General features: G+C 39.0%; 1 protein-coding gene across 1 annotated transcript in view; it reads left to right on the top strand.

Moving 5' to 3' along the window:
• Positions 1–2,511: 2,511 nt before the first annotated feature.
• Positions 2,512–12,061, top strand: part of LOC121390745 (cysteine-rich venom protein-like) — a 99,731-nt gene continuing 90,181 nt past the window's right edge. The window contains exon 1 of the mRNA XM_041522648.1: positions 2,512–2,678. Coding sequence (XP_041378582.1) covers positions 2,570–2,678 — 109 coding nt within the window. The 5' untranslated portion in view covers positions 2,512–2,569. The remainder of the gene's footprint in view (positions 2,679–12,061) is intronic.

Raw genomic sequence — 12,061 nt, 5'->3', positions numbered from 1 at the left:
GTCACTAGCAGCCAGTGATGTAAATCTTCTTCAGGTCACACATACACTTGAGTTTATTTTCACAAAAAAGGTACAAAAATTGCAATGTTGTGACACAACAAACTTTGAAATATAATCAAAGTCCTGTATTTAAAATTTGGAAAAACATAACTTTTAGGCTAGCTATGCCATTCCCAAGATGCTTTCGGGCACTTGCTATTGACTTCCGGTAGTAGTTTCTACACGATAAAACTAATAGTTTCTATACCGCTTTTGACTGAAACATATTACAAAAATATAACTTGAAAGAGGTTGCATGATTATTTTTTTTTTTATCAGGTTACTACGTTTTGATATTGTGGCATTTGGCTCAGTTCGATAACGGTATAATAGGCTCGCTGAAGCTCGTCTGTTACACCATTATCTAAATCTCGCCAAAATAACCGCGATATCAAAACGTAGAAACCTAATATTCTATATTTACCAAACATTTGACATCCAATAACCCATGATTAAAAACATCAATGTGCTCTAGCGGTGTAGTTAAACAGAACACTCTATAACAGAAATGTACACCAAGGCAAGTTGTATGTGTCATAGATATAGTAACAAAATAAGTCAACAAAAAATTGGGATATCCTGTCTCTAGAAAAGTGCATATAAAATATCCAATTGAAAGAAAGAAAGAAATGTTTTATTTAACGACGCAATCAACACTTTTTATTTATGGTTATATGGCGTCAGACATATGGTTAAGAACCACACCGATTTTGAGAGGAAACCCGCTGTCGCCACTACATGGGCTACTCTTTCCGATTAGCAGCAATGGATCTTTTATTTGCGCTTCCCACAGGCAGGATAGCACAAACCATGGCCTTTGTTGAACCAGTTATGGATCACTGGTCGCTGCAAGTGGTTTACACCTACCCATTGAGCCTTGCGGAGCACTCACTTAGGGTTTGGAGTCGGTATCTGGATTAAAAATCCCATGCCTCGACTGGGATCGGAACCCAGTACCTACCAGCCTGTAGACCGATGGCCTAACCACGACGCCACCGAGGCCGGTATATCCAATTGAACCACCGGCATCGGTCGTATAGTGGTTAAGCCGTCGGGCATAACCTTAAGGCTGGTAGGCATTGGGTCCGTCTCTCTGTACAGGCTTAGCTGAAGAAGATTCGATATATCGAGGTTCTCTTGTTCCCCTCAACCTATCCTCCTCTTATTTTAGGCTAAGTACGGTTATGTTAAACAAAGTTTGTTTTGTTTAACGACACCACTAGAGCACATTGATTTATTAATCATCGACTATTGGAAGTTAAACATATAGTAATTCTAACACGTATTCAACAGAGGAAACCCGCTACATTTTTCCTAATGAAGCAAGGGATATTTTATATGCATTTTCTCACAAACAGGAAAGCACATACCACGGCCGTTGACCAGTTATGGTGCACTGGTTGGAATTAGAAAAAAAAAAAATATATAAAAATCGGTGGAATGGATCCACCGAGGAGGTTCGATCCTGCGACGCAAGCACCTCAGGCGAGCACTCAACTGAACTAAATGCCGTCCCAAGTAAGGACAATAATATTGCTTCAGTGCGTAATTCTTCTACGTTTGATGCGCGGTCGGTCTGGGATCGGTTGCTGTTGGTGTGCCCATTCGGCTATTTCTCGTTCCAGCCAGCTGCAGTGCACCACAACTGTTATATCAAAGGCCGTGGTATGTGCTATCCTGTCTGTGGGATGGTGCATATAAAATATCCCTTGCTACTAACAGAAACAATTATCGTATTTTGTCTCTAAAACTATATGTCAAAATTATCAAATGTTTGACACCCAATAGCCGATTATTAATAAATCAATGCGCTCTGGTGGTGTCGGTAAACAAAACAAACTTTGTTTAATTCCAATTAGCGAAATTACCCTCATACGCCCAACCCAGATTGGGGGGTGTCTAGCCTTCGTCAAGCGAAATATATAGGAAAGGGGGTCGAGTTATGCTTCCCCGGAAAATGTATTTTAAAAAAAGAAGAAAATATGTTTGAGCATTGGAGAGGGGAGGGGGTTCGATCCCCGAACCCCACCCCTTACACATGCGCCTGGGCCCGGGACAGCGTGCTTGAACCTTAATTGGATATAAGCAAGAAAATAAGTTTAAACAAACAAACAATCAAACAAACAACAGTGTAGCGAATTTATGCCGAACATCATGTGTCGGGATTTTCAAAACCGATGACAATTTCATCAATTTGTGCTCTAGTGGTGTCGTTAAACAAAACAAATTTTGTCTAAAAGACTATATGTCGAAAATAATAAAGTATTTGACATTCAATGCCCGATGATTAATTTAATCAATGTGTTGTACTCGTGCCGTCTGTTTGTCCCAAATCATTGGAACAATATACGGCAAAAATGTAACAGCGATCGTGACGGCTGAGGCATTTCTCCGTATGCAAATGTTTCCGATCACTGGCGATCTATGTGTCACGTGATACATAGTGCCCACTCGAGGCGTCTGACTATAAGAGAACGTAGAGAAAGTGAGCGAGTTTAGAATCGGTCAACTTGTCGTGAGGAAAGTCGAGATGAGCTTGTTTGTCAGGTCTCGTGCGATGACGTATGTGTGTGCGATGGTTTTTCTGTTGCAACCGATTACCGGCAACCTTCGCAGAAAGAACTCGCAGGTGACAAGCGGTAAGTTATCATTTTTAATTATTTTTAAAGTTAAAAGTTTTGATTTGTTTAACGACACCACTAGGGCACATATATTTATTAATCATCGGCTATTGGATATCAAACATTTCGTAATTCTGACATACTCTAAGAAAGGAAACCTGCTATGTGTTTTTTTTCATTAGTAACAAGGGATCTTTTATATGCATCATTCCACAGACAGGATAGCATATACAACAGCCTTTGATGTACCAGTCGCGGTGCACTGTCTGGAACTACAAATAGCCCAATGGGCCCACCGACGGGGATTGATCCTAGACCGACCGCGCATCAAGCGAACGCTTTACCACTAGGGTACATACCGCCGCTAATCATCTGTAAAAGAATAGAAGACTGGCATATCAAAGGTCGTGATATGTGCTATCCTGTCTGTGGGGAAGTGCATATAAAAAATTCATTGCTGAAAATGAAAACAAAAATCCAGCGAGTGTCTTCTGAAGACTATATATCAGAATTACCAAATGTCTGACATCTAACAGTCAATGATTAATTTATCAATGTGCTCTAGTGGTGTCGCTGAACAAAACAAACTATATTATCGTGCAGTAGAGCCTTTGTGAAGAGACTGCTTGGACTTTGTTGCCATTGTGTCATGTTTCTAAAGCGACTGTCCACAGTTTTCGGTCATTTACGATGTTTCATGAGCCGTTTTGGCGACTAAACTTACATTATAGATACATTATTTTGTTTAGAATACCAGTGTCGGCATATCCGATGTGTTTGCGGGCGTCTGTGGATGTTTCTAGCAGTTACTGTTCATTTTCTTCGTAAATATATCATTTGTTCCTACGTACCAACTTACTGGAAAGTAAAAATCTGGTTTGGGCTACTTCAAACACTACAAGAACAAACACCTTGCAAATACAGATACTGCTATTCTGAACATAATCATAATTATCTTTAATAAGTCAATTTTATCATCGGAAAGGATCTGTTAGTGGTAAACATGTTACCATGGTAGTCGTCTCAGGACAGTGTAACCAATACTGCCCTTTTAAAGGGACATTCCTGAGTTTGCTGCAATGTTTAAGATGTTATCGACTAACAGAGACTTTTTAACGACTGAAATTACATATCAATATATATTTTTCTGCATAAAATTTTAATGGCTGTATATTAAATGTGTTTAGAATCGTTCTAATATTTGTACTAGGTTAAATTTCATTCTATTTCCTAAAAATGTTTTTTTCGTATGTACGAAATTATTTGAAGTCAAAATCCAGTTTGGGCTTCTTACAAATATTAAAACAAGCAGAAACACATTGAATATACTGATATTCTAAACAAGAAAATATATTTAATATGTAAGTTTAATCGAAGAAATATTTTATTAGTCGGAAACATCTTACAGTGCAGCAAACTCGGGAATGTCCCTTTAACGAATGTCATTACATTTCTTGTTGTTCAGACTATATATACTGAGTCACTTTGAAAACGCAATTTGGTTTTAATGTGACGCTGACAAAAATATCTAATGTATATCTATGAATGTATTACTATGACATGCTAAGGTGTATTCCCGCACGGCTACGCAGGTTTGTAGGTTCACAGCGAAGGTCTTTTCATGCAATTAACGCAACCTCTCAAAACTCAAAATTTGGTGTAAAACGTAAAATGTGTGTAGTATGTTCACAATACTTTGCACGTGCAAACCGCATACGTTGGACGCATAAAAGGCACAGATTGATTGTTGGATAAGTCAGTGTGAAACAATTATTCAGCCATGATCCGAGGTAACTAGCATTAGGAATGCTGATTGGTGAAATTTCGTAACAACGGGTAGCTAGGGATTTTCAAATGCACCCTTCAACAATTTAAAGGTTAAATGAACGACATAAACTGACTGTAAGTGTTCGTGACCGTGGTATGTACTAGCCTGTCTGTGGAATGATGCATATAAAAGAGACCTTTCTACTAATGGAAAAACGTGGTGGGTTTCCTCACTAACACTATACGTCAGAATTACCAAATGTTTAACATCCAATAGCTGTTGATTAATAAATCAATGTGTTCTAGTGGTGTTGTTAAACAAAACAAAATTTAACTTTTTTCTATCAATAACTGTATCACTTGTATGAATATAAAAATAATAGATAATTAGTGAATTTTATTGCAGGACAGTGAGTATTTGGCGATTACTTTAGCTGGTAGATTTGTCTTTAGCTCCGGAAACAATATGTTACAATGTCAAATCATCTGAGTCAGGGCTAGCCCTGGGTTGCTATTTTTTTCGTCAAAACATTCGCCAAGAGTAGTGGTGGGGGGGGGGGGGGGGGCAGTTGGGTGCCATGATCTACATTCCCGTAACCTTGACCTTGGTATGATAGGAGACAACGACCTTGGTGTAGGCGCGTGAGTCTGACCTTGGTGTGCAGGTGTGCGATCTTGATGTGAGCCTGACCTTGGTGTGCAGGTGTTAACAGTGCGGGCCGTGAATTCCTCTTTGTACCTATTTAAATCATTTCTTATTTCTCTCACACGTCTTTGGCAATGTAGAAATTCCGAAGAGTATTTTATTTAGCGACCAACAACAAAACTTGATACCACCACTTGCCGGATGTAAACAGTTAACCATTCAACATTCAGCGTGCTAAAATTAAATACACTATGTGGTGTCAGCCGAGTCCTTAGAAGTTAATGTTTGTTTTAACGACATCACTAGAGCACATTGATTTATTAATCATCGGCTATTGGATGTCAAACATAATTTTGACAGTTTTAGAGAGGAAACCGGCTACACTTTCTCAGTAGTAGCAAGGGATCTTGTATATACAGGATAGTACGGTCCCTCTCACTAGGTCAGGGACACGGGCGGGCGTTGTTCAAATCGGTCGTGCACCTGCACACCAAGGATAGATACCAAGGTGAACCAGGACTGAAGTCTGTTACACACCTGCACACCAAGGTCAGGCTCACATCAAGGTCGCACACCTGCACACCAAGGTCAGACTCACGCACCTACACAAAGACCATTGTCTCTTATCATACCAAGGTCAAGGCAACGGGAAAGTAGGCCATGACACCCAAACAGCCCCCCCCCCCCACCACCACTACTACTCATCTGACATTTGAAACACCGTCCTGCAATCTTGTTCTATATATGTACAGATACGATATATTTGACAGTGATTCATGAGAGCATGTAATCACTGCTGTATGTAGTCCAATGAACTTTGTCTTGTGCTAGGTTTGGAAGGAAGGAAAGAAATGTTTTATTTAACGACGCATTCAACACATTTTATTTACGGTTATGTGGCGTCGGACATATGGTTAAGGACCACGCAGATATTGAGAGAGGAAACCCGCTGTCGCCACTTCACGGGCTACTCTTTACGATTATCAGCAAGGGATCTTTTATATGCACCATCCCATAGACAGGATAACACATACCACGGCCTTTGATATACCAGTCGTGGTGCACTGGCTGGAAGGAGAAATAAACCAATGGGCCCACCGACGGGGGTCGATCCAAGACTGACCGCGCACCAGGCGAGCGCTTTGCCACTGGGCTACGTCCCGCCCCCTATCCTAGGTTTGATTCAGTAAACTAGTCTGGGAGTGGCAGTCCTCTTTGATCGCCCTAGAAAGCATGTATTGTCTGTCTTGTATAGGATCTCGAGAGTGGCAGTCCTCTTTGATCGCCCCAGAAAGTATGTATTGTCTGTCTTGTATAGGATCTCGAGAGTGGCAGTCCTCTTTGATCGCCCTAGAAAGTATATATTGTCTGTCTTGTATAGGATCTCGAGAGTGGCAGTTCTCCTACAGACAAGGCACTAGATAGAGATTCATGGAATCAACCTCTATTTTGCCAAACGTCCATTCCACTGTGTATTGTGCAGCGATACGATCTTGGTCGCGGATGACGGTTTTGTAGTCCAGATTTGGTACGACATGTTCATTATAATTATTAATACATTAAATGTCTTGCGCGCAGATTTCTGCTGGCGGCAATAAAATATGGATCTAATTGTTTGTGTTAAGTCAGGTGTGGAAACTGCCGATATTAGAACTCTGGCAGTGTTCGGTATTCCCTGTGATCACTGGGGCCACGAACATATTGCAAACACACCAGTAAATAATATATGGATGTTTCATAATTATACAGAATTGTATATAAAAACTGTTTTTTATTTTTCGTGTTTAAAGTCTTTGTTCTAATTTGTATTTGCCAACTATTTGATTTAAAGATATATATATACAAAAAAAAAATTGTTTGTTTATTTATTTTGTTTATTTTTATTTTTTAATTATTGTACCTTTTTAGGGGGGTGGGGTGGGTGGGGTGGGGTGGTGGTCAAAACTATTCTGTATTTAATGGTGTGACGTTTGATATAAAACTGCAGAGTTCAAGAGATAAAACATAAATACATTTAATTGGATACTTGAAACGTTCTATATTGTGTATTAACTTTCGTCAGTTTACGTTTCTGACACCGTTCACTGTTTGGGTGCGGGATGTAGCTCAAGCGGTAGCGTGTCCGCCTGAGAAGCGGTCGGTCGTCGGATCGATCCTTCTCAGTAGACCCATTTGCAGTTTGGGCTATTTTCCGTTCCAACCAGTGGTCCACAACTGGTTCATCAAAGGCCGTGGTATGTGCTGTCCTGTGTGGGAAAGTGCACGTGAAAGACCCCTTGCTGCTTATCGGAAGGAGTAGCCTATGTGGCGGCAGCGGGTTTCCTCTAAAGAAATATGTCAGAATGAACATATGTTTGACGTCCAATAGCCGATGATAAGATAAAAATCAATGTGCTCTAGAGGCGTCGTTTAATAAAACAAACTTTACTTTTACCGTTCACTGTTTGGTGTTACGACTGATCACCAACAACAAGATTAGAAAAGATATTCTAATGCTATTGCAATCTAAAATTTATATTAATGTTTACATCTACGTAGCTGGATGATCAAAAGGTAAGCAACGCCTAAAAATAGTCTTTCAGGCAACTTGACGAAACAAATTAGGCAGGGAGGTCTGCTTTCCCTTTTAAATACTACACTCACCCCTGCATTCATAAGCGTACGAGACAGGGGACAACTGCCCCCTCTCCCAATGCTGAAGCAAATCCTCAAATTCGGGCAAAAACAATAGAGATATTCGGACAAAATGTAGTAACCCTGAAGCCTTTTCACGATGTATTTCCATCATTCTGCCCGCAAAATTAGTTGTAATCTATGTAAAAAAAAACCCGTTGTTATCCAGATTTGGGCATTTTTGTTTAATTCAGGAAAAACCAGGCTACAAAATTGGGAGCTCGTAAGCCTATACCTTCAGTTTTGCTAAAGCTACAGCTTTGATTGTCATATTATTGTTTTTGAATAAAATATATTCGATTCTGAAAAAGGTGATATTGTACCTTTAAAAATGCGCTACTAGTCTCGTTAAACAAACATTTCTTTCGTTTATACGAAAGCAGGAATAGTCCATGGAACTCTCCAGCGCCAATGAAGCAACTCCTTTTTCAAGCATCGGTTGATGATATCTTCCACACGCCAACATCCATAAACTGAAGAAAAAAAATTGTTTCTTCTTCTTCTTTCTGGCGATATACTTTAATTATCGTCTGCTAATTGAACGACTTGTTTCCTGATGTGGCAATAATGTATACATTGGGTTTATTGGCGTATGGCGGTCTTCTCAAAGTTTGGCGTGTTAGATCGTTTGGTGATTTAGCTTTTCAATAGGTTTCTGACCTTCGCTGTGTTTGCCGAAGCTTGGACCGCTAACATGCCTTTAGTGACGAGTCGTTTGACGTTTCCGGGAATTTGATCACTGTCGGGAAACTTGTGTGTGTTTTTATATAAACAGAGATATATATATATATATATATATATATATATATATATATATATATATATATATATATATATATATATATATATATATATATATATATATGGCTTGTACATAAGCTAATGAGTGTATGACCGGTTATCTAAAAACAGGTTGCATTGTACCAAATCAAAGAGTTCAACGTCAAATATCGAAGTTCAAACATTTACAGAGTAAATGCAACTGCAGACTACTTGTTGGTAGTAATTTTTGCCAATCGTTATTTGTGCAAACACTTGCTATTTGTTATCTATTCCCAATACATTAGTATACAGTTGTTGGGCAGTATATTCTAGATGGTGAGACCATTCTAGGGTACCGCAAAAATAAGGGTTATAAATAAAAAGAAAATATCTAAATCTGTTAAATTCCACGTGAGACCTATTTAAATGCGTGGTGACATAGTTTTTAAATTATTGGTGTACTACCTTTGTGTATTGATAATTACATATAGGTAGCAGTACACGGAATTTTATCTTATAGGTAGCAGTACACGAAATTCTATCTTATAGGTAACAGTACACCAAATTGTATCTTATAGGTAGCAGTACATCACATTGTATCTTATAGGTAGCAGTACACGGAATTTTATCTTATAGGTAGCAGTACACGAACTTGTATCTTATAGGTAGCAGTACACCAAATTGTATCTTATAGGTAGCAGTACACCAAATTGTATCTTATAGGTAGCAATACACCAAATTGTATCTTATAGGTAACAGTACACTAACTTGTATCTTATAGGTAACAGTACAAGAAATTTTATCTTATAGGTAGCAGTACACCAAATTGTATCTTATAGGTAGCAGTACACCAAATTGCATCTTATAGGAAGAAGTACACCAAATTGTATCTTATAGGTAGCAGTACACCAAGTTGTATCTTATAGGTAGTAGTACACCAAATTGTATCCTATAGGTTGCAGTACACCATTTTTTTTATCTAATAGGTAGCACTACACTAAGTTGTATCTTATAGGTAGCACTACACTAAGTTGTATCTTATAGGTAGCACTACCCTAAGTTGTATTTTATAGGTAGCACTATACTAAGTTGTATCTTATAGGTAGCAGTACACCAAATTGTATCCTATAGGTTGCAGTACACCATTTTTTTTATCTAATAGGTAGCACTACACTAAGTTGTATCTTATAGGTAGCACTACACTAAGTTGTGTCTTATAGGTAGCACTACCCTAAGTTGTATTTTATAGGTAGCACTATACTAAGTTGTATCTTATAGGTAGCAGTACACCATATTGTATATTATAGGTAGCAGTACACCAAATTGTATCCTATGGGTCGCAGTACACCAAATTGTATCTTAGCGGGTCAATGTTCAAAGTGCTCCCAACTTTTCATTCCACAGTTAACAGTTATGCCATCTGTGAAGTGGTAGAACTCTTAATTATTTTAGTCCTGCCATTGGTGATAAGTTACTGTGACTGGGTTTTTGTCATAAAAATGATTTTGTTTATCTGGCCAGCAAATTCCTGTAATTTAATGTGAACTAATATCAATGTACCAACTACTATTGTGCTTGAACCATGTGCGGGTCCTACTAAACGTAGCATGACAGTTTTTGTGCGGAACTAGGGTGGTCAGAAACGCATTATGTCTGAAAAGAACAGCTTAACCCACATTTTGTTTCTGATTTACTTTAAGGGTGAGGGGTAGTGGTATTTGTAGCCATGGTGTATATATGTTGATTGAAATGCTACGTGTAGCAGGTTTAGCCACATTTGCTACAATGGTCTATGTGATTTAATTTTGTGGTATGAACCTTATAGCAATGTTAATAGAACACTAAGTGTCTTGTATATGTTTGTAAATAGTTTGAAGTATACATATTTCATATGTTTCATCCTTTTGATATTCCGTAATTTTATAATTGTCTGCGTGAAATAGATGCTAAATAGAGAATAATACATGAGTGTCCGTTAGATACCATTTATCTCACAACAAGTTGTTTTAAAATGTATTTAACTAGCGAAAGCGAGTTTGATACGTTTATAAACAACGAGTTGTGAGATAAATGGTATCTAACGGACACGAATATATTATTCTATTTCTTACATATCCTAAAATGTCACAAAATGTAATCGATTTCCATCGTGCTGTTTTTCATTGGATTTATGGCATTGGTGACCTGGTCATCACCTAGGAGCAGCCAGTCGTATGTCTTGAGATTGTTAACACACGTACGTGTGTAAACAGGGTATGTGTTACCATAAATAACGCATGGTGTTCTCACCAACGGGTGTGTAAGAAACATGTGTAAACGTACAACAGGTATAACTGCTAGTCGCGTACAAAAACTTACAATTCTTTGTAAAATTGGCTCCAGTTTTGTTCTATTCTTAAAGTAACAGACCCTAACTTTTAAACACCATCGCGTATTTTGTACTATTAGCATCCTTTTCGATAAACCGGCCTCGGTGGCGTCGTGGTTAGGCCATCGGTCTACAGCTTGGTAGGTACTGGGTTCGGATCCCAGTCGAGGCATGGGATTTTTCATCCAGATACCGACTCCAAACCCTGAGTGAGTGCTCCGCAAGGCTCAATGGGTAGGTGTAAACCACTTGCACCGACCAGTGATCCATAACTGGTTCATCAAAGGCCATGGTTTGTGCTATCCTGCCTGTGGGAAGCGCAAATAAAAGATCCCTTGCTGCCTGTCATAAAAGAGTAGCCTATGTGTCGACAGCGGGTTTCCTCTAAAAACAGTGTCAGAATGACCATTTGTTTGACGTCCAATAGACGATGATAAGATAAAAAATTCAATGTGCTCTAGTGGCGTCGTTAAATAAAACAAACTTTACTTTACCTTTTCGATAACTGAAATCAAATCAGGGTGTATATTTCATTTTTTAATAATCCATTTCCTTACATCTGAAGTGTTTCTAGTCATCCTGGTTTTTGTAATACCGCGAAATACATTTTTAAAAATTATCCCCCCACAACCCCCACAAAACCCCCAACAAAACAACAAAAACAACAACAACAAAAAACAACAACAAAAAACCCAACAACTACAACAAACAACCCACGCATGTACCTCTGAGTAGTAACGTTATTGAGGCGAGCTCTTGTCTATTTGTCAGATGGTATTTCCCCATTTCAAAGTAAAGTAAAGTTTGTTTTATTTAACGACGCCGCTAGAGCACATTGATTTTTTATCTTATCATCGGCTATTGGACGTCAAACATATGGTCATTCTGACACTGTTTTTAGAGAAAACCCGCTGTGGCCACATAGGCTACTCTTTTTACGACAGGCAGCAAGGGATCTTTTATTTGCGCTTCCCACAGGCAGGATAGCACAAACCATGGCCTTTGTTGAACCAGTTATGGATCACTGGTCGGTGCAAGTGGTTTACACCTACCCATTGAGCCTTGCGGAGCACTCACTCAGGGTTTGGAGTCGGTATCTCGATTAAAAATCCCATGCCTCGACTGGGATCCGAACCCAGTACCTACCAGCCTGTAGACCGATGGCCTGCCACGACGCCACCGAGG

This window comes from Gigantopelta aegis, chromosome 15 (assembly GCF_016097555.1).
Source record: "Gigantopelta aegis isolate Gae_Host chromosome 15, Gae_host_genome, whole genome shotgun sequence".
NCBI lineage: Eukaryota > Metazoa > Mollusca > Gastropoda > Neomphalida > Peltospiridae > Gigantopelta > Gigantopelta aegis.
Note: the sequence above shows the minus strand (reverse complement) of the source record. Positions and strands in the feature narration are given on the sequence as shown.